Source organism: Chionomys nivalis, chromosome 2 (assembly GCF_950005125.1).
Source record: "Chionomys nivalis chromosome 2, mChiNiv1.1, whole genome shotgun sequence".
Lineage (NCBI taxonomy): Eukaryota > Metazoa > Chordata > Mammalia > Rodentia > Cricetidae > Chionomys > Chionomys nivalis.
This window is the reverse complement of record NC_080087.1, coordinates 109,793,985-109,818,100: the sequence shown is the minus strand read 5'-3', so window position 1 is coordinate 109,818,100 and position 24,116 is coordinate 109,793,985. Positions and strand designations below refer to the sequence as shown.

The 24,116-nt window shown below is 43.4% G+C and overlaps 1 protein-coding gene across 3 annotated transcripts in view; it reads left to right on the top strand.

Annotated features, from left to right (window-relative positions):
- The window catches only part of Dis3l2 (DIS3 like 3'-5' exoribonuclease 2), a 381,117-nt gene that overhangs the window by 294,785 nt on the left and 62,216 nt on the right, over positions 1–24,116 (top strand). For all 3 annotated transcript variants that reach the window (XM_057762692.1, XM_057762690.1, XM_057762691.1), the window contains 2 exons: positions 1,360–1,467; positions 20,026–20,259. In XM_057762692.1, the coding sequence (XP_057618675.1) occupies positions 1,360–1,467; positions 20,026–20,259 (342 nt within the window). The remainder of the gene's footprint in view (positions 1–1,359; positions 1,468–20,025; positions 20,260–24,116) is intronic.

The following is a 24,116-nucleotide window of genomic DNA, read 5'->3' as shown; positions in this document are numbered from 1 at the left end:
CAGGGCCGTTGAAGTGGGGTGGAGTAAGGAGCTTATTCTTTGGGTCTGCCCCACAGCCTCTGTGAAAGAGCAGGGGAAGTTACAAAACAGTACATTCTCTGCCTGGGGGAGTCTGGATAGGCCATGAAAATGGCAAGGAGCAGAATCTGGAAGGATATGTCAAAGTTTGCCTGAAGCAAAGTGTCCAGAAAGGTGTTCCAGAAAATGGGAACACCATGTGCACAAACTGGAGCCGAGAGCAGGCAAGGCAGGTGAAGGGCTTGCAGTGGGAAGGCCCACGATCTAGAACCATGTGTGTTAGAGGGAAGTACCTGGGCACAAGGCTGAATGAGGAAGACTGAGCCAAGGGTCACAGGACTTGGAGACCTTGAGCTAACTTTTATTGAGCATTTCAGAGCTATTTCACTCTAGGTCCACAGGTGTCCTAGCTGACTGCATCATCATGAAGTGCTGGGCCTAGGGTCTGACTTTGAGCTCAGTCTCTGTGTCAAAGCCTCCTTTACTTGCTTACACCTGCTGCCACTGCACTGCTTCAGCTGTTTGATGGTCTAAGACCTCAAGCCCCACCCAGCTCTTCATTTTATACAGAAAATTTTAGCCTCGTACTTGTTTATAAAAATAGATAAGGCTTAGTATGTATAATAAGCATAAATTTATATTTAAATATATAATAGAAGATCAATTAATAGAAAGCATATATTTTTAAAAAGTAAGCTCTTTTGAAATGTTTTTAGACTTACAGAAAAATTGCAAAAACAGAGAACCTCCATTGCCTGCCTCATACATTGCCATATTCTCTCAACCAGAGCTAAGAGACTGCCTTTGGGACACTGCTGTTAACTGTACTTCATCCTTTGTTTGGATTTCAACTATTTTTCCATCAGTGTTTTCTGATTCAGCGTCTGGTCTAGGCCCATGATACATTTTTTGTTTTGTTTTGTTTAATGTCTGGAGTTGTGTTATATTACATTATCAGATACTGTCTTGGGACTTAAAGTATGGTATTTTCTTGAACAAATACTGTGTAATTAAAAAGAGAGGAGATGGAGAGAGAGAGAGACCCTGAGCTCTGAACTAATCATTGCAGTAAGCATGCTGGTTACAGACTGAGTGACTTAAGCAACACACCTTTAGTTTTTCACAGTTTTGGAAGCTTGAAGTCCCAGTTCCAGGTGCTAGTTGATGGGATTCCTGGTGAGACAGTGTGCTCTTTCTGCAGAGGCTTCTAGAAGTGAACCTCTATCACCTTCAGTTCACTCTGGAAGCTCAGGCTGGTCACCAAAACTCTGCCTCTGTGCTGCCTGAGACAGATTCCTCCAGGTTGAACAAGGATGCTCAGAAACTCTCCTCTGTTCACAGGTAGTTCCGATGCTTCCCAGGCTTCTATGTGAAGAACTGTGCAGCCTCAACCCCATGACTGACAAGCTGACCTTCTCTGTGATCTGGAAGCTGACCCCTGAAGGCAAGGTAACAAATTGTACCTTGTCATTCATTCTCCGTTTACCACTGTTCCATTCTGTGTGTCATGATAAGCACTCACTGTGTGCCTGCACTAGACTGAAATCTCATAATGGGTGGATGCAGAAGGTCTGAGGTAGCTGCTGTAGGGAAGACATCTTAGGGCTCTAGCCTCAGAAGAGTCAATCCTACCTAAGAGGCAAGACTGACCTTACTGCCAGTATTTAGCAGCTAATGGAGAGCTCTAATTGTGGAGGTAGGAGATGGTCCAGTGAGGCTGGATGTACGTCTGGAAAGCAGGATAGGAAGCTAGGCTATAAATGAATTGTGGGAGTCTGTGTTCTACTAATGTCCTGGGGAAGATAGCAACGAAGGCTGCAATATCCTGTGAGATGGCTGGAAATATGAAGACTAATAAAGATTAGTAGAGTACCATTTCAATCCTAGAATGAGGTAAGGAAAACACAGATAAGAAGGCTGTCAGCAAGCACTCCCTATACACAATGAGGAAAGAAGATGGGTAAAGATTTCACTTGGGAAAACCAGTTCCCTCCTCAAAGTGAGCAACTGTAAACATCACACAGGATCATGTTTGAGAACCTAGGGCTTACTCAGCACAGGCTTCTGCAAAGCCAGTGGCAAATACCAGGAAAGAACATGAGAAATGTATATGTTATAATAATAAATGGAAGTGAAAAAAGATGCTTAATTATAAAGAGTTCCCAAATAAAGATGGAAAATTAAATAACCACACTGATTTTCATTCCATCCCAAAACCTCACTAAAACAACAGTAGAGAGATTTAAAAAAAAGAAGAAGAAGAAAGAAAGAAAGAAAGAAAGAAAGAAAGAAAGAAAGAAAGAAGAAAGAAAGAAAGAAAGAAAGAAAGAAAAAGACAAACCCACAAGGACAAAGAGAATGGGAGAAGAGACAACAGCAACAAAATCTTGGAACCAGGAGAGCAGATGGATGAATGGTAACTGACTTAGCAGTCCTGAGAAAGTCTAATCCTGAGCCAGGACAGAGGAAGCCAAGAAACAAAAATTCAGAGGTTGACAGAACCAGATAATCTGGGAGGTGGGGGAGGGGTGGAAGAAGTGAGTCTGACATCAGTATTGGTGGAAAGTTTATTAAAAAGATTGACCCTCCTAGTCTTTGCAGAAGACCCCGAGATTTTTTTCTATAACTAATGCAAATGAAGGTGTGTCTGAAGCAGGCACACCACTCTTGATAGTACAGTTCTTCGGGGGCATTTGGATAAGTCTTGGCATTCAAATGCAAAGAATCTCAACTGCAGAGTTCTAGGGGTCAGGCCTATACCCTGTGAGTCAGGAGGTGGGAACATCTTTCTCTGAGGACTCTGAGTAATAAAGAATAAACACTCAGCATCCTTAAGGACCAGCACTGTCTGGTACAGGGATCTCTCTCTCTCTCTCTCTCTCTCTCTCTCTCTCTCTCTCTCTCTCTCTCTCTCTCTCTCTCTCCCCCTCCCTTCCTCTCCCTGTCCCTTCTCCCACCCTCTCTCTCCTTTCCCTCCCCCCAAACAGGGTCTCACTATGTAACCATGGATAGCCTAGAACTTGCTATGTAGACCATGCTGGCTTGGAACTCGTAAGATCACAGAAATCCACCTGCCTCAGCCCTACACCTGCCCCTGTGCACAGCTCAGGTAGTTCACCTTCATGCATGAAGAGAAAACCAAGTGGAAAGCATCTTTCCTGAGATAAAAATCAGCAACGCACACTTATAAGGAGAAGAAGCTATTTATGCTACAGTAGCTAACTTTAAAGGACTGGTTTATTTTTTTTGGGGGGGGGACTTTTTAAAATATTAAGCAGGATAGAAGAAATGAAAGAGAGTCATGATTCTAGTTTGAAATGAAGTTGAATATTCCAGAACAAGGAAAGCAAAGCAAATTAGAGACACCCAGACAACCTGAGACGCCCAGAATCTGCTCAGTGACAGTTCTAGAAACTAGAGCAGAGGAAACAGGAAGAAATGCTGAAGAAAACCATCCATTCCTAGAGAATGTGACTTTCCAGGTGCAAAAAGCTCATCACAACCCCAGTGGTGGAGGCATGTCATCTCTAACATATAAATCATCATAGAGCTTCAGGATCGAGGAGACAAGGGAAAGACCCAAAAAACTTCTATAAAGGGCCAAGAGAAAGCCACACACAATAGACCAGAAGGCAGAGCAAGTTCAGACTCTTTCATAACAATCTTAGAAGCTTTGCGATACTGCAGAGAGAGCTTGTTTCTGTCTTGAAGGCTAGGATCCCTATAAAATGTACTCAGCTAAGCTGACAGTAAACTGAAAGTCAAAAATCATATCTTCAGGGCCTGGAGAGATGGCACAGCAATAAGGGCACTGTCTGCTCTTCCAGAAGACTGGGGTTCAATTCCCAGCACCCACATGGCAGCTCGCAACTTTGTGTAACTCCAGCTCCAGGGGACCCAACAAACCTTACACAGACATACACAAAAGATAGACAGATAAATAGGTAGGTGAGTAGATAGATAGATAGATAGATAGATAGATAGATAGATAACAAAAAACATATCTTCAGGCACGTGAAGTCTCAGAAACAAAGCAGCACTTATAAGGCCCTTTTTCAGGAAGCTTTATAATGTCTTCTTGGATCTGTAATCATAATAAGCTGAGGTAGGAAGCTTGTGAGTTAAAGGCCAGATGGGGTTACTCATAGAAAATGTCTCAAAAATGAGTGAGAAGAGAGGGGAAATAAAAGGGAAAAAAGGAGGAGGAAGAAAGAAGAAGGAGGAGGAGGAGGAGGCGGTTGATGGCTTTATGGTTAAAAGTACTTGCCATTGGCTGGAGAGATGGCTCGGTGGTTGGGAGCATTGCCTGCTCTTCCAGGGGTCCTGAGTTCGGTTCCTGGCGGCCACATGGTGGTTCACGGCCATCTGTAATGAGGTCTGGTGCCCTCTTCTGGCCTGCAGGCATCCATGCAGATGGAATATTGTATACATAATAAATAAATATTTTTAAAAAAAAGTACTTGCCATTGCAAATGTGAGGACTTGAGTTCAAATCCCCAGAAACCATGGAAAGTCAGGCCTAGTTGTGAATATCTGTTGTCCCAGCGCTCCTACTTTGAGATGTGGAGCAGAACAAAGAGAATCCCTGGAAGCTCTGGGCCCACTGCCTCAATCTATACTAGAAAGTGGGAACTGACTCTTGAGATTGTCCTCTGGCATTTGTATATGCACCATGACAGGAGTGCCCACATACACACATATGAGTGCACACTATGTGAGATCATAAGTTCATGTCCATTTTAAAAAGACACAGCAGAGGGCAGAGGCACCGGCGTGCAGGCAGGCCCGGGTGGCGGAGGCACCGGCAGTCAGGCCCGGCAGGCAGGCCTAGGCAGCGGAAGCACCGGCGCACAGACAGGCCCGGGCGGCGGAGGCACCAGCAGGCAGGCCTAGGTGGCGGAAGCACCAGCGCGCAGGCAGGCCCAGGCGGTGGAGGCACCAGCACGCAGGCAAGTCCGGGCGGCAGAGGCACCAGCGTGCAGGCAGGCCCGGGTGGCGGAGGCACCGGCAGTCAGGCCCGGCAGGCAGGCCTAGGCGGCGGAAGCACCGGCGCGCAGGCAGGCACAGGTGGCGGAGGCACCGGCAGGCAGGCCTAGGCGGAGGAAGCACCGGCGCACAGACAGTTCCGGGCGGCGGAGGCACCGGCAGGCAGGCCCGGGCGGCAGAGGCACTGGATGCAGGATAGTGCGGGCAAGAAACAGTGAAGCCTGCACTGAGAACAGATTGCCCCGCTACAATTAAATCAAACCCAATAGATAGCATCGGTAAGAGGAGATGGGCAGACGCCAAGGCAAGAATTCACCCAACAATCTGAAAAACAACATGAAAACACCAGAACCCAATGATCTTACAACACAAGGACTTGAACACCCTATCACAGGAGAAGAGGAAAAAACTGACTTTTTGAAAGCAATAGAGTCCCTTAAACAACATGTAAAAAACGCCCTCATAGAAATGGATGAGAAGTATAACAAAAAGTTTGAAGAAATGAGTAAATACGTAAATGATACCCTGGGAAGCCAAGAAAAAACGATCAAACAGGTAATGGAAACAGTCCAAGAATTGAAAACTGAAATGGAAGCAAGGAAGAAAACACAAACTGAGGACCAGCTGGATATGGCAAATATAGGTCAACAAGCAGAGACTACAGAAACAAGCATAATCAATAGAATACAAGAGATAGAAGAAAGAATCTCAGATTCTGAAGACAACATAGAGAAAATAAACGGACTGATCAAAGAAAACACCAAAACCAACAAATTCTCATCAGAAAACATTCAGGAAATATGGGACACAATAAAAAGACCAAACCTAAGAATAATAGGGATAGAAGAAGGAGAAGAGGCACAGCTCAAAGGTCCAGAAAACATTTTTAACAAAATTATGGAAGAAAACTTCCCCAACATAAAGAAAGATATTCCTTTGAATATTCAAGAAGCATACAGAACACCAAACAGACTGGATCAAAAAAAAAACATCCCCTCGCCATATAATAATCAAAACACAAAATATACAGATTAAAGAAAGAATATTAAGAGCTGCAAAGGAAAAAGGCCAAGTAACTTATAAAGGTAAACCGATCAGACTTACACCTGACTTCTCTATGGAAACCATGAAAGCCAGAAGGTCCTGGATAGAGGTACTACAGAAACTAAGAGACCATGGATGCAAACCCAAACTACTATACCCAGCCAAGCTATCGTTCACTATCAATGGAGAAAACAAGACATTCCAGGATAAGAACAAATTTAAACAATACGTTGCCACAAATCCAGCCCTACAGAAAGTAATAGAAGGAAAATCACAACCCAAGGAATCCAACATTGCCAACACTGCCTACAATAACCCAGGCAACTAGTGACCCTTCAACAGCACAACTCAAAGAAGGGAGACACACAAACTCTTCTACCAAAAGCAGTAAGAATAACCGGAGTTAACAACCACTGGTCATTAATATCACTTAATATTAATGGTCTCAATTCACCAATAAAAAGGCACAGGCTAAGAGATTGGATACGAAAACAGGATCCAACAGTCTGCTGTTTGCAAGAAACTCATCTCAACCACAAAGACAGGCATCTACTCAGAGTAAAGGGTTGGGAAAAGGTTTTTCAAGCAAATGGTCCTAAGAAAAAAGCAGGTGTGGCCATACTAATTTCTAACAAAACTGACTTCAAACTAAAATCAATCAGAAGAGATCGAGAGGGACACTTTATACTCATAACAGGAACGATTCAGCAGGATGAAGTCTCAATCCTGAATATCTATGCCCCTAATATAAAAGCACCCACGTATGTAAAAGAAATATTGCTAAAACTCAAGGCAGACATCAAATCACACACACTAGTAGTAGGAGACTTCAACACACCTCTCTCACCAATGGACAGGTCAATCAGACAGAAAACTAATAGAGAATTAAGAGAATTGTTGGAGGTAATGAATCAAATGGACTTAACAGACATCTATAGAACACTCCACCCAAATAGGAAAGAATACACCTTCTTCTCTGCAGCTCATGGAACCTTCTCGAAAATTGACCACATACTTGGAAACAAAGGAAACCTCCACAGATACAAAAAAATATCAGTGTCCACCTGTGTCTTATCAGATCACCACGGATTAAAGTTAGAAGCCACCAACAAAGCTACCCCCAGAAAGCTGACAAACTCATGGAAACTGAACAGTCAACTACTGAACCACACCTGGGTCAAGGAAGAAATTAAGAAAGAAATTAAAGTCTTCCTTGAATTTAATGAAAACAAAGAGACAACATACTCAAACCTATGGGACACGATGAAAGCAGTGCTAAGAGGAAAGTTCATAGCACTAAGTGCCCACTTAAAGAAAACGGAGAAAGCATACATTGGGGACTTAACAGCACACCTGAGAGCTCTAGAAAAAAAAGAAGCAGACGCGCCCAGGAGGAGTAGAAGACTGGAAATAATCAAACTGAGGGCAGAAATCAACAAAATAGAAACACAGAAAACAGTCCAAAGAATCAATGAAACAAAAAGTTGGTTCTTGGAGAAAATCAACAAGATTGACAAACCCCTATCCAAACTAATTAAACGACAGAGAGAGAACACGCAAATAAATAAGATCAGAAATGAAAAGGGGGACATAACCACAGACACAGAGGAAATTCAGAGAATCATTAGATCTTACTACAAAAGCCTGTATGCCACAAAACTGGAAAATGCAAAAGAAATGGACACTTTTTTAGATAAGTACCATATACCAAACCTAAACCAAGACCAGGTGAACGATCTAAATAGACCTGTTAGTCGCGAAGAATTAGAAACAGTTATCAAAAATCTCCCTTCCAAAAAAAGCCCAGGGCCAGATGGTTTCAATGCAGAATTCTACCAGAACTTCCAAGAAGAGCTAATACCTATACTTCTTAATGTATTTCACAATATAGAAACAGAAGAGTCATTGCCAAATTCCTTTTATGAAGCTATAGTTACCCTGATACCAAAACCACACAAAGACCCAACCAAGAAAGAGAATTACAGGCCTATCTCACTCATGAACATCGACGCAAAAATTCTCAATAAAATACTGGCAAACCGAATCCAAGAACACATTAGAAAAGTTATCCATTATGATCAAGTAGGCTTCATTCCAGAGATGCAGAGCTGGTTCAACATACGCAAATCTATCAATGTAATCAACCATATAAATAAACTGAGAGAAAAAAACCATATGATCATTTCATTAGATGCTGAAAAAGCATTCGACAAAATTCAACACTCATTTATGATAAAGGTCTTGGAGAGATTAGGGATACAAGGGGCATACCTAAATATAATAAAAGCTATTTACAGCAAGCCGACAGCTAACATTAAATTAAATGGAGAAAAACTCAAAGCCATCCCACTAAAATCAGGAACACGACAAGGATGTCCACTCTCTCCATACCTCTTCAATATAGTGCTTGAAGTTCTAGCAATAGCAATAAGACAACATAAGGGGATCAAGGGGATCCGTATTGGAAAGGAAGAAGTTAAGCTTTCATTATTTGCAGATGATATGATAGTATACATAACCGACCCCAAAAACTCTACCAAAGAACTCCTACAGCTGATAAACACCTTTGGTAATGTGGCAGGATACAAAATCAACTCCAAAAAATCAGTTGCCTTCCTATACACTAAGGATAAGGAAGCAGAGAGGGAAATCAGAGAAGCATCACCTTTCACGATAGCCACAAATAGCATAAAATACCTTGGGGTAACTCTGACCAAGGAAGTGAAAGATCTATTTGGCAAGAACTTTAAGTCTTTGAAGAAAGAAATTGAAGAGGACACCAGAAAATGGAAGGACCTCCCTTGCTCTTGGATTGGGAGGATCAACATAGTAAAAATGGCAATTCTACCAAAAGCAATCTATAGATTCAACGCAATCCCCATCAAAATCCCATCAAAATTCTTCACAGATCTGGAGAAGACAATAATCAACTTTATATGGAAAAACAAAAAACCCAGGATAGCCAAAACAATCTTATACAATAAAGGATTGTCTGGAGGCATTACCATCCCTGACTTCAAACTCTATTACAGAGCTACAGTACTGAAAACGGCTTGGTACTGGCATAAAAACAGAGAAGTCGACCAATGGAATAGAATAGAAGACCCTGACTTTAGCCCACAAACCTATGAACACCTGATTTTCGATAAAGGAGCTAAAAGTATACAATGGAAAAAAGAGAGCATCTTCAACAAATTGTGCTGGCAAAACTGGAAGTCAATCTGTAGAAGAATGAAAATAGATCCATATCTATCACCATGCACAAAACTCAAGTCCAAATGGATTAAAGACCTCAATATCAGTCCAAACACACTGAATCTGATAGAAGAGAAAGTGGGAAGTACTCTACAACACATGGGCACAGGAGAACACTTCCTACGTACAACCCCAGCAGCACAAACACTAAGGACATCATTGAATAAATGGGACCTCCTGAGACTGAGAAGCTTCTGTAAAGCAAAGGACACTGTCACTAAGACAGAAAGGCAACCCACTGACTGGGAGAAGATCTTCACCAACCCCGCAACTGACAAAGGTCTGATATCCAAAATATACAAAGAACTCAAGAAATTAGACCGTAAAAGGTTAATCAATCCAATTATAAAATGGGGCACTGAGCTGAACAGAGACTTTTCAACAGAAGAAGTTCAAATGGCCAAAAGTCACTTAAGATCGTGCTCAACTTCCTTAGCAATCAGGGAAATGCAAATCAAGACAACATTAAGATACCATCTTACACCGGTCAGAATGGCTAAAATCAAAAACACCAATGATAGCCTCTGCTGGAGAGGTTGTGGAGAAAGGGGCACTCTCATCCATTGCTGGTGGGAATGCAAACTTGTGCAACCACTTTGGAAAGCAGTGTGGCGGTTTCTCAGGAAAGTCGGGTTCAACCTACCTCTTGACCCAGCAATACCACTATTGGGAATATACCCAAGAGATGCCCAAACATACAACAAAAGTATATGCTCAACTATGTTCATAGCAGCATTGTTTGTAATTGCCAGAACCTGGAAACAACCTAGATGTCCTTCAATGGAAGAATGGATGAAGAAAGTATGGAATATATACATATTAGAGTACTACTCAGCAGTAAAAAACAATGACTTCTTGAATTTCGCATACAAATGGACGGAAATAGAAAACACTATCCTGAGTGAGGTAAGCCAGACCCAAAAAGAGGAACATGGGATGTACTCACTCATATTTGGTTTCTAGCCATAAATAAAGGACATTGAGACTATAAATCGTGACTCTAGAGAAGCTAAATAAGAAGGTGAACCCAAAGAAAAACATATAAGCATCCCCCTGAATATTAACCTTCATCAGGCGATGAAAGAAGACAGAGACAGAGACCAACATTGGAGCACTGGACTGAAGTCTCACGATCCAAAGGAGGAGCAGAAGGAGAGTGAGCATGAGCAAGGAACTCAGGACGGCGAGGGGTGCACCCACACACTGAGGCAATGGGGATGTTCTATCGGGAACTCACCAAGGCCAGCTGGCCGGGGACTGAAAAAGCATGGGACAAAACCGGTCTCGCTGAACATAATGGACAATGAGGACTACTGAGAACTGAAGAACAATGGCAATGGGTTCTTGATCCTATTGCATGTAATGGCTTTATGGGAGCCCAGGTAGTTTGGATGCTCACCTTAATAGACCTGGATGAAGGTGGGTGGTCCTTGGACCTCCCACAGGGCAGAGAAACCTGCTTGCTCTTTGGGCTGAGGAGGAAGGAAGAATTGATTGGGGGAGGGGGAGGGAATGGGAGGTGGTGGCGGGGAAGAGGCAGAAATCTTTAATAATTAAATTAATTAATTAATAAAAAATCAGCAAGAAAAAAAAAAAAAAAGACACAGCAGAAAGCTTGCTGTCTCTCCCCTGACATGTGGAAGATGCTTTGTGAAAGCAGCTGCTCTGTTAGTGAGGGTGAAGATAGCTCTCACTAGGCACTGGACTGACTGGTACTTGATCTGGAACTTCTAGCCTTCAGAACTATGGGAAATGAATTTCTATGGCTTAAACCACTTGGTTTGTGGTGGTATTTTGTTATAGCAGCCTGAACAGACTAACACAACATCAGATGAACTTTGTTAATGAGGTTATATAAAAATCCACTGAGAATAGACCTTTTATCCAGGCAAGACTTTTTAATGTATAGTGGCCATTTAGAAAGTACTGACTTAATGCTGATCTCTAACTGTGGGCACATTTTATTATATAGTATTTTTAAAACTACATTGTTAATGGCATTGATTTTCTTATTAGTCAAATATTTTCAGTATTAGAAAGCCCACAGCTCATATATTAGATGCAGGGTTACTAAAATTCTAATTTTATTAAAGTTCAATTTGTGTCATCAATGATAAGCAATGTCAGTTGTTTCCTTGAAGTACAAATACCTCAGTCTAAATAGCCATGTTTTCCATGTCAGCTGTTCTTATATGAAAATGATATGTTTGTGAGAATGTTACCAGTTTAGCCTACATATGCATGTTTTTCCTCCAAAGGTCATCCTCCTCCCTCATGAAGTTTAAGTGACAAAGACAAGTACTTGGGGTTGAGACATAGAAAGTAATGGATTTTACTTGTCCAGTGAGAACATTCTAAATTGATCTAGCCCTTTTATCACTGCCAGTATGTGGTGGGGGGAGTAGTGTGACTGCTATGTCCCACACAGGTGAAATAGTTCACCTGCCAAGGCTTCTAGACCATTGCTGTAAATGGCAGTATGCAATCAGTTTGTGTAATACCCTGGATTATGACTGAAAATAGTTTGGACCACATAGACCCCTGAATGGGACTCAGAGGCCCACAGGAGTCCATGAACCATATTTTGAAAATAAAGACTAATGTTTGATCAAGCAAACTAAAATAAAACAGATATGAATCTGATGAAAGAGAAAGCTATACAGTGAAAACTTTGTGTTTTAATAGTTCTGAGACAGCTGCAGCTTGGGCTGCATAGTGAGTGCTAGGTCCGTCAGGGCCACATAGTAAGACCCTGTCTCAAAACAAACAAACAAACAAAAAGATAATGTTAGAATGATATATACTTTAATTAGAAAAAATTCAACTATAGATAACATAAGAAAAGCATCACAATAAGCCCTCATCCCTGTATCCCAGATTCAATACTGTCAAGACTTTGTTCTCTGTTAAGACTATAGCTTTTTATCTGCATGGGAGGTAGAAAAGACAAGATCTCCTGAGTAAATTGGAAGCGTGGGGAGCATAGAAGAGGGTAGAAGAGGAGGGGGGATGAAGGGAGAGGAGCAGAGAAAAATGTATAGCTCAATAAAAACAATTAAAAACATAAAAAAATTTGTAAAAGAAAGAAAGAGTCCTCCTGCCTCCACGAGCCCCATGTGCTTGTCTAATGTCACCAAACTGTGAACCACAAGTGAGGACGTTTTTTCCTCCTGATGATTAAAACAACAGACAAATTACAGAGAATTTATAAAAGGAGATATTTGATGTAATTTTCTTCATTTTTATGCAAAAAAGACTACAGAATTTTAAAACAAACTATAGCCATGTCATTTCACTTCTGTGTGTTTTGATATATGACTAAAAATCTGGACATTTTTTTTATATAACCACAGTGTTCTCAACATACCTAACGATGAATACTGGTGTCAGGATGTCATCCAAGCCTAGTCCCTAATACATTTCCTTGGTTCTCTCCAGTTGATTGGTCTAAATTGGAATCAAATAGTTACAAACATTACATTTGGTCTTTATAGTTTTTAACTATCTGTACAAAGTTCCTTTTCAAGATCTAAAAGGCAAACATTATCTGAACTACAGAGAGGGAACTATGAATACAGTGCGCCAGCAGCCATATTCTGGTGAACATGGGAGCAAGCTTGGGGGCAGTGAATGGAAAAAGAACAAAAGGAAACAAAAAAGAATGCCAATAGTGGTTATATTTGGATAGTGGAACAGTAATTTTTTTCTATTTCCTAATGCTCTTTAAAATTTGAATAACTTCTATATTTTTATACTTTTAAAATTTATAACTAAATAGAAAATAAAAGCCCATAGAAGCATCCTAACTTGAATCAAGAAAAGAACACTGTATCTGAATTATGCTGCTAGGGCATACCTGAGAAATTGAAGCTGCCTAGTCTAATGCTAAGCTAGACTCTGGGGGTCATTAAAGAAACACTAGAAAAAATGTAAACTCTAATACTCACTGGCTTTTGGTTTGTTTTTTGTTAGTTTGGCTTTTGTTTTTTGTTTTTGGAAGCAGTGTATGGAACCCAGGTTTTCTGCACTATGAGGGCTGGAAGACAGGTGAAAGATAGGCACATGTCTACAAGAGTGCTGGACCTCCCTCCAAACCACACCAGATAGGAAGTATGAGGGTTGGAATTGTGGACAGCGTTGTGGGGCAAGGTCCACTAACCACAGTCTTCACTCTGTGGTCACCCAAATACCCTCCCCAGACCCAGTGACCACATGAGAGGTAGATCAGTTGATAAACCCGGGGATGTGGTGACATCTCTCACCCACAGTCAAGATGCCCATAATGAAAGATTCAATACCATATTCCAGGCCCTAGGACTCCAGTCCAAGACACTGTAAAGGAAAACCTGTACCAAACTTGAGACCAAATGAGAAGTCAGGGTGCCACGGAAGGCCTTAGAGACCAAGATAGCCCCTCTTCAAGAGCCTAGGTGAACAAAGAGGAGAAAGCTCAACGCCTATGTAACCGAAGCCCCAGACTGAGTTTGCAGGTTCTGGGGAGCTTCTCTTGGTATAGGGGATTAGGTTAGAAGGGGTGGTGCAGGGCCAGGAGCACCAGGCCACACTGGTTTATAGCCACCAGTCTCTCCTGGTGCAGAAGTAGAGCAGGCTTTGCAGGCTTCCTCCGGTTATTGCAATATCCTGCTTTCTAAAGCAGGTATGATCTGCTACCAGAAGGCTGCTCCAGCATTTTTTAAAATATGGATACTTTCAGCATCCACACTGAAACCTCTACTTTCACTACCAGTGCTGGTGACACTCTCCTTCCACTTCAGTATTTCTCTGCCTTTCCCCATCCTTCCCTGTGCATCACTCTGTAAAACTGCCCCATTGCAACCTGAAAAAAAGCCCTTGTTTTCTGGATTTATTAATGGTCACTCTCTCAGTCGTTAGATCTCTAGCCCCCTTCACTTCTGCTACATTGAGCAAGTCCAAGCTGTTCTACCTTTGTGACTGTGCTTCTCTTCATAGCCACAAAGGTAGGACAGCTTGGACTTGTTCTTCTTTCTCTTAACACAGTGACTACCTTAGTTCCAGTCCACATGGTCTTAATCTAGGAACTTTCAGTCTGTTTCTCCACTAGAAGCTGAATTTGACTCCTGATTAGCTCCCAAAGTCCAATATTTGAAGCATCACTTACAGAGACTAACTCTCTCCCTAAATGACCATCTGTCACCCACCCCCTGGCCCTTATCTTCTGTCTTGCCACCAAGGGGTTTGTTGAACTTAACAAGGAATTGTTACACTAAGACTCCATACATGCTTCTGCCCTTTCCTTGAAGACTCTTCCTCTCAGTTCTGCCAGCAAGAAACCAGCTTATTCCTTGTGATCCCGCTGAAATGCAAGGGCCTCACACGTCTTAGCAGTTCCTCATTCACTTAGAAAGTGCTGCACAGCGCTTGTTGTTCTTACGCACATACAAGGTGTTGATTACATCCCCATCAAAGGAGGAACTATTCTCTCCTCTTTTCCCTAAGTTTTCTATAGTGGAGGCACCTTGCAACTTAAAAGTAAGTCATCTTGAGATATTTTAAATTTGTTTTTTAATAAGCAGATGAGAGCTATTGGAGTATATCTGTAGGCTGAGTGGAAGATAAAGACAAGATGAGGAAGAAGTGACATTTTTGAGGCCTGGTTGAGAAGGTAGTGGTAGGCTCAGGACTCACCCTGTGTGGAGATGCACTCCCACAGGACAAGGAACTCCAGCTCTCCTCCCTTGAACAGAATAAAGGTAGGGGCTGGGAATGGGGTTCACTAGGTCATGGGAAGGTACTTAGAGGAGGTTACTGTCAGACTCCCCAGTGGTGAACATCATCTGCTCTGCACTTTAGGGCCATTTCTACTCCCCTCTGTTCTCCTGCCGCGCTCTTAAGCCCACACCCAAGTTTTCCTTCTCCCCAGTAGTTCAGTGTCCTATACCCAGCAAGTGCTTAGAAACCATTTCGCCATGTTTTTCACATCTGTTTCCACTCTTCTGTTTATCCCAGCTGCCTAGTTAGAAGGTGAACCCTGCCCCCGGCCAGGTAAGGACATACATTCTCAAAAGCCTCTCCAGCCCTCTGATGTTGCATGCTGAGAGTCGAGCAGAGTCTCAGGAGCCTCCCTGCCTTCTCACAGCCTTGCTCTTCATCCCTTAATGACCCCTGTGGACTTCCATGCCTTGCCACTGGCCTGCCAGATACCAACCCTGAAAAGCTTGAGAAGCAACTGTTGTATTTTTCCCATGGTCCATAGTAAGCTCGTGGAACAAGGTTCAAACGGTGCCATGTAGTTTAGGGCTTCTGCTAGAAGTAGTGCTGGGTGTTGTGTTTCATGCCCAGGCACCTACTAGATACCTGTCCTGAGCATCTCCAGAGGTGCAGGAGCTTCTCAGACTGAATCCAGACTCTCTCCCCTTCGTCATTACCAGGGACAGAGCCTAGTTGTTTTATTTCAGACATGTAGTGACACCTCTGTTGCAAGGGGGGGGGATGGATGGAAGAAACTGCCATCTTCCATATCCCTCATGCCCCATTTTCCTGCTGAAGGTACCAGCCAACTAGATGGCTTACCTAAGGTCACTTTAGAGGTACAACAGAACTTAGTTGTGAACACTGATTTTGCTGTGAATCTTGGGGATGAAAAGCATAATTCAAAATGAGGCATTTCCAAGAAACAGAATAAGACATTTGTTTTAGAAAACAACAGAACAGGTGTCTGTGCTGAATATCTTTACAACAAGAGCAAGGCCTCCGGGAGCTGGCTTACATGTGACCTGTTCAAAGAAAGGCTGAGGTGCTAAATTCACCTGGCAGAAGGTGTCTGTGTTTCCTGGGTCAGGATTTCCTCCCCTACTTCCCACATTCTCCTTCCTGGCTTTCCTTGCTTCCTCCTTCCCTTCCTCCAGGTTCCTTCCTGTGCAGTGACCAGGCCCAGTATTTAAAGACTCCTCCTTGCCAGTCCTCAGAAGGAAACACTGTGAAGGTTCCACCTGTTCAAGTGCCTTCACTCCCATCATAGGAACAAATTCCTGTCTCCTGGCCACACCAGAGCAGCTAGTTTCGTTTCCCTCTAGCACAGTGGGTCTCAGCCTTCCCAATGCTGGACCCTTTCATACAGTTTCTCATGTTGTGACCCCCAGCCATAAAATTATTTCATTACTGCAATGTTGCTACTGTCGTAAATTTTGATATAAATACCTGACATGCAGGATATCAACCCAAGGGGATTGAGACCCCTAGGTCGAGAGCAGCTGCTCTGGTATGTGTATGTGGCAAAGACTTGGTTTCCTTTGCTTCCTTGTCTTTAGAAGTTCACACAACTGCCAATAGATCAAGGTGGCAAAGGACCTAATGATCTCTCTGGGGACTGGAGGACAAACCAGAAGAGTGCTGAGACTATGTAATTAACTCCAGTTTCTTTTCTGTGCAAATTCTGACCTGTAAGCAAACGGACTTAGAACCCAGAAAGGCCTGCAGACGTGGAACCAGGCTGTGCTGGCAGGCTTCTGGGGCACAGACCTTCGCAGGCTCTGTCCTGTCTGTACCCCACTTGCTTCACGCAGCAAGAGCAAGCTGTGGAATAAATGGAGCTGCTGCTGCTGCTGGGGTGGCAGCCTTGTTACAATTTCATTCTACACTGCTGTCTTTCCCCTGTTATAAGAAGAAATCTGAGTCCCAGTCAGTTACCGCTGGCCTCAATTGAGGGAGGGCCTAGTGAAGGAGCCCCCCGCCACCCCTGCTCCCTCTGAAACCACCCCACACTTCTGACCTTCCTGTAGAGAGCCAGTCTTCCTTCTGTTCAGCACTACCTGCCCTTTGCTGTCTCGCAGCCTCTACTTTCTGCCCAGGTCTTTTCCAGATACTTGCACTTTGACCACACTGACCAGGGTGGCCTGGCCAAGGCTGTAAGAAGCAGTGGCAGTCAGCTCTACCTGCCCCACGCACCACCACTCCAGGTAGCCTGCTTGGTTCCAATCAAGAAAGTGTTTCTGCCATCACAGGCCCTTTGAACTAAGTGTTTTCTATGTGGAAACCCAGAGATGCAGAAGTCATTTCACATCTAGTTATTTACAATTTTAAATTAGCTTCATTAATAGTTTTTAAACCAAAGATATCTTAATGGGGTGCTGATACTTTTTAGAGGATAATTTTTTAAAAACATTTGCATGAAATAAGACAGGTTGTCTAAAGGTTTCTCCATATGTTATGACCTTCAGCTAAAAATAAGCGTGTGTATGTGTGTGTCCATCCACTAGATTTTTTATTTTGAATCTTTAGGTATGGACCTAAGAGATGGTGTGATTCTTGAGAATTTCTCATCTTTTTGCCCAGCTGTAAAATTGACTGTAGAACGCCCCTTCCCCAAGACATGTCAAAGTGATGCTCAAAGGCAGTGGGCCTGAGGCTGGGGCCAACAGCACTGTGCTGTTTTAGGTCTTATGAGTACTGGAGCAGGGTACCTCCTTAGACAATGTGTCTCCCAGACACATGCCTCCAGTCTGTAGTGGCAGGGTGTTTAACCTGACGTTCTGAACAGTGTCACCCCATGTGTATGCTAGATGAAGAAGGGAGTGGCCTGAATCCTGTGTTAAGCAAAGGAGAACAGGACACAAGCTCCTCTAGGGTTCTGTCCAAGTGTTCCCTGCTTCTCCTCCTCCTCCTTCTCTCCCCCTCAATCTTTTCCATGAAAAGCTCTTTGTCTTCTGCCGCTGGCCCTGGTCGTGGGCTGGGTGTTGATGTGAGTAGTTTTCAGACTGGAAATGAATGAGGTGTTCCATCAAGAGAGGCCTGCCTTCTGTCCTATGTGGCTGACTGTTCCCGGGTTTCCTCCATGTGGGTCTTTGCTGCTTTCTCTGTGGGCAGCTGCCCCTGGCTGGCATCCGTCTATTGGCTTTCCCAGAGGTACTTTCAAGACTGCTTTTCCTAGGATAGGAACTATTCTAGTACATGTCAGCTGTGCCTCCTACAAGTCCTGAGCCATGGTAAAGCCAGGCGGCTTTGCTGAGGAAGGAAGGGAGTTCACAAAGGCTCCCCTTTGTGTGTTTGTGAGAAGGCTGGTGCAGAAGTTCAGAGATGCAGGAATGAAATAGAGAAGGGAAGTTGGGAAAAGGCACTATGGGAACCAGCACTGAGGTTGAAGTTTGGTAGTATCCATGTGGGTGGTGGAGAAAGGATATCTGTCCTCTCCAAGAAGGAAACAAAGGGGCAGAAGTGCCCATCAGGCGAGGACAGGTGCATCTAATAGTATAGTGCACTGCTAGTGGGCATGTGCACAACCTTTGGTGAGGAATAGTAGGCATGCACACTTTAAGAACTCCTTAGGGTTACACATGGCTGCTAGTCAGGGCTCAACAATCAGAGAATCAGAGGGTACCAAACAAGCAACAGATGTGTAGATCCAGGACACATGGGCTTACAGAAAGAAGGGCATCTAAGAGCTTTGTACAGCTTGCTGCAGAATTTTGTGCATAAATATTTAGAGTACTCAGTGCATTTGTTAGATTTTAAAGCAGTGCTTATTCTCTCAGCTTATCCCTTTCATTGTGTGCTACTTACTGTCATTTTGAGTATCACGTACCAGGGAAGAGGATACAGGCTGCAGGAGGCCATATATCAAGACCTGGTGTGGGAAGGAGTCCATGAACTAGCTCACTGGGAAGTATGAGAAGGGTCGCACAGGTATAAGCTGCCACCATCTGTCAGGAGGCGGAAAACAGGATGCCTAACAAACATGTACACATGGCCAGGGTTGGGGGAGGGAGGGGGACTAGTTTGGGAAGGAAATGAAGAAAGGAAAGAAACTATATTCTCCAGGAGAAACTTTGAGACCACGAGCATGAAGAGGTCACAGTTTGCCCCTTTAGAGGAGGCTGGGGTGCCATTCAGGACATATGGGTATGCTCAGAGCTCAAGCCTGGGTGGCCTGGATGGATTCTTGTAGAGGCCTTTAGTTGCATCTGCCTGTAGACTGTTGGCCAGCCCCGGGACTGGCTCTGTAGCTGTCCTTGCCTATAGCATGCAGGTTTCCTGATTGCCAGACATGAGGCCTACTTGCCACAGTAGAACTCAAAGAGCATAGGCATGAGCTCAGAGTCCCTTGTAATTCACAATAGAACTAGTTCCTGGAGTAATCTGAGAGTATAGTTTTAGAAAATTTGAAGAAAAATTAAAGTCTAATACTCTAGACTCCTTATTAAGATCTTTGCTCTGGTGAATAAAAATGTAAACAGGAGCTTCTCTTCTCCGGCTGCTGTGTTGTCATTTTTAAAAAGCTGCTGCTCTTCCATTTGGGGAGGGTGAGTGATCACAAGGTTCACTGCATCTATCCAGAATAAAAGCTATGTTTGGTAGAGATTCATTGTGTGGACAGCTCTTGGGCTCTTGTCTTTTCATTGCTTTCTCTAAGCCATCAGCCAGCCCTCAGAGCCTCATCTGTCATGTCTTAGGCTTCCTATCTTCTCTTCCCTGCTTGTGACATTGATGACCTGTCATCCAAACTAATAGAAACTCTTCCCATGTGCCCTTCAGTGCAAGTCTCCCATGTGGCCTTATTTTGTGCCTGGGGAAGTACATAGGCCTCAGCTGTCTGTTGAATTCTGCCAGGGCATGGTAGTCTAAACTGACTGAGGGCAGCAGCTTCTGTGTCTGGTTCATTCCTATGACATAAGTCAGAGCACACAGTCAGTGCTTCATTGAGTATGTATATATGAATGGTTATGCACAGTCAGTCTGTCTTTGCAGATCCTTGACGAGTGGTTTGGCCGCACTGTCATCCGTTCCTGCACCAAACTGAGCTACGATCATGCCCAGAGCATGATTGAAAATCCGACTGAGAAGATCCCTGAGGAAGAGCTGCCTCCCATTTCTCCAGAGCATAGTCCTGAGGAGGTACACCAGGCAGTCCTGAACCTGCACAGCATTGCCAAGCAACTTCGCCAGAAGCGCTTTGTGGATGGTGCACTCCGTTTAGATCAGGTCAGTGAATCTTTTTGTTCAATGCAATCTTGAGTTTGGCTTGTGCCCAACACCCAAGGGTGAGAGGCTGCCTGGTGGTCTCTTTCTCTTAGCCTGTTTCCCTAGCCACTCTACTACACCATGGTAACATGAGTCACGGGAAGATAGTGTCTGTGTAGGTAGCTCTCTGACTCCCAGCTGCTCTTACCTGGAAAGCCTGTGTCCAGGATTGAATTCTCACTTGCTAGATGACATTTCTGTGACAGGTGCCTGGGAAAAACAAGGGAGGAAGGACTCATTTTTGGCTCAGGTTTCAGAGGAACTTGGAAATTGGCTCTGTTGTTTCTGGCCCACAGTGAGAGAGAATGACATGTGAGAAGCATGTGGCCCAGTGGAGCCGCTTATCCCATGGCAGCCAATAAGCTGAGAGAGATAGAGAAACAGACAGACATGTAAAGGGGCATACTTTCCTGGGCACACCCCAGTGATATCAGTGAATCTAAGAGCTAGTTCTTTGAGACAATAAACAAGATTGACAGACCCTTGGTCCAACTAGCCAAAAGAAACAAAGAGGACCCAAATTAACAAAATCAGAAATGAATAGGGAAACATTACAACAGACACCAAAGAAATTCATAGTTTCATAAGGGAATACTTTAAAAACCTGTACTCTATTAAGTTGGAAAATCTAAAAGAAATGGATGAGTTTCTAGATTCAGCCAAACCACCAAAATTAAACCAAAAAGAAGTCAACAACCTAAACAGACCCATAACAAATGAGGAGATTGAAATAGTAATAAAAAGTCTTCCAGCTAAAAAGAAAAGTTCAGGGCCAGATGGATTCACAGCAAAATTTTACCAGACTTTCAAAGAAGTTCTTCAGCCAGTCCTACTTAAATTATTAAAAAGAAGGAGAAGAAGAAGAAGAAGGAGCACTCCCAAGTTTCCTCTATGAAGCCTGTGGTCTCTTTATGTCACCAGTTGTGTGTCCCCTTACAGAGGCTTCTTCCTCTACTCCCTGCTTTGCTCTTGGTGTTCCTGAGGATGGAGACCACCTTCCTGTCATCTCCATCAACAGTCCCTTCCTGATTCTAAGGGTCTAGGTTGCCACTAATGATGCCAGAATCAGTGTCTCTAGCTTTGACTCCCTCCCTAGCTGTCTAACCTTGCCACCTGCTTTTATACCTGCCTGAATACCCCTCCTCATCTCACCAGTGCTCACTCACCCTTCCTTCTGCATAAAGTGGTGCTTGGTGCCCACAACATGGTGCCCAGGCTTCCTGGTGTCCTCCTCTCCCTCTGATCCACTGGGGCATTATATATGCATGCTCCCAGACCTGATGTACCAGCTGCACAAGCTACTGTACTTATGCTTTGATTAAATATTACACAGACTGACCAAATACAAGTTTCAAAAGAAAGCTGGAGAGATGACTCAGTAGTTAAGAGCACTGGCTGTTCTTCCAGAGAACCTAAGTTCAATTCCCAGCACCCACATGGCAGCTCACAACTGTCTGTAACTCCAGGTCCAGGGGATCTGATGCCCTCATACTGACATAAATGCAAGAAAAATACCAATGCACATAAAATAAGAATAAATAAATCATTAAAAAAATTTAAAAAGAAAGAAATCTATTTGCTTTGTAGACACAAATGTTTTGGAAAGACCTGGATGAGACAAATCTTCAGAGTTTCTCTTTTTTAGGTAAGACAGCTGCATAGGGAGCTGGGAAATCCTAAAACTCAGGAGGCACCTGGACTCAAGTCACTTTAAATTTAATTAGGAGACTGGGGAAGTCTTCAGAAAATGAATTAGGTTTTGTTTCCTCAAAAAAGACTGTGGAAATCTATGGTGTTGGCACCTGTAATCCCAGCATTCTGGAGGCTAAAACAGGAGAGTTGAAAATTCAAGGCCACATGAGATGAATGTCAAGACCTTTGAAGCAAAAAAGAAAAAAGGGAGGGAGAAAGGGAGAAAGGAAATGAAAAGAATAAATTTTGTTTTCTCTCACTCTGTAGTTCAGGCTGGACTTGAACTCATGGTTAGCCTCCTGCTTCACTTTCCAGATGGTGGGATTACAGGTGTGAGCCACCACACCAGGCACAAGCTTTTATTTTTCAAAGCCTTACTCTTTTCAAAAATGGTGAAGAAATGTACATTTATGTAAATTAAGACAAAATGTTAAGTTGGGTACTTTGTGTGCCTCTTCTGCATAATTCCCTTATTTACTTGACTTTGGCAGTGACAATTGTTATCCAAGCCCAGGAAATGAAGTTCCATTTTGAGATGTTTCCCCATCAGGTTGCTATAACAAGTTCAACTGGATTAAATAGTCTGTGAGCTGGGGTAAAACAAAGGCAACATCAGCTCCCTCCATTAGAAGAGGTGTGGTCATCAGGGGCATGACCACAAGTTATTGATGGAGGATGAGCTGTTGGCATGTCTGAGAATCAAAATTTTATTGCTGAAAAGACTTTAGATATCTGTATCTCAGTGACTCTCTTAACTCATAAATTAGAAGACTGATGTCCCTACAGGTAAATGAGTTACTTATTGCCAGACATTCAAGTAGCTCTTTGTTTGGTTTTTCTTCATTTATTACACCATGTTGACATAAGAGGAAAAAAAAGTTTGCCTTTAAAGTGGGGGGGACACCCTCAGAACTAATTAGGTTCCAGTTAATTAAGGTTTGAAAATAATGAATTTGTATCCTTGGAGTTGATTCTTTAGTCCCCAGAAAACAAGTCTATAGACCCCACATTAAATGGAGACATCCGTCAGTGCAGCCAAGGACACTGGGGAGACCATTTATAAATCAGCTAAATTGCTTTTTTTCAGAAGCCACTTGCATTTGTTCTTCTGTCCCTATTGCTTTCTTTGCCCTCACAAGCCCATTTTTCCTTGGTGCCTTTTCAGAGGCCTGCTGTTTAGAGTTCTCAGAAGCTTTGTCTGCCGTAGCTCTCTGTGTCCATGTTTTGAGAGGCAGCCCTCTAAAAGCACATCCTTTTATGTCAGTGGCAATTAGAGCTCAGTTTCAGCCAACTCAGAGGCATGTCTTTTAAGAAATCAGTTTGTTTGATGACCCTGAGAGTGAGTGAAGGTGAAGGACGAGGTACTAATATGGTGCTTGTTTACAGAGTCAGGGACATGGGCTTGATAAGTGCAGAGAGGAAGAGCAGCTTGACCATGGGGTATTTGGAATCAGCAACTTCTGGCCCCATCTGATCGTGAGCTTCAGCCCATGCCCAGCTGCCTGGCTCCAGGTCCCTAGAACACCAGCTGACAGTCTTATTCTCTGAGCCTGGAGTGCTGGCCTATCCTGGGAAGCAGTATAGAATGCTGTTTTCAGGCAGAATAGCTCTCTCGATGGCGCTCACCTAGAGCTGGTCCCTGATTTTAACAAAGTTCTCTTCTGAGAGGTGATTCTCCTTTATGTCACTGCCCCAAAAGCGACACGGGCCTCCAAGATCACTTTGTGATTTTTGGTCAGCTGAGTTGAATAATGACCCTTCTGAGTGGCTTGTCTCCAAATCCACAATGTCTGCTGCCAGGGTAATTCAAGAACTTGATACAGATGGCTGCTTTATTATAATTATTTTTTACAGTATATGTCTCTCCTGCATCTTAAAAGAGGGCTCTAATTCTAGGGCCAACACTTCTATGTGTGTAAAGTAAAAGAAATCGCAATGGTTTCTAACATCCACACCCTGAGCGTGATACAAGGGTGTTGTTGTCAGAGGGCTTCTGTCCCTGACTGGCACAAGGCCCTCAGCAGTTGCCATTTGGGAGGAAGATAGAACTGCCTGGCTTGGGTGCACATAAGACCTTGTGTCCCCTTTGGGGTTCTAGCTTAGCTATTGCCTTCAGAAAAGGTATG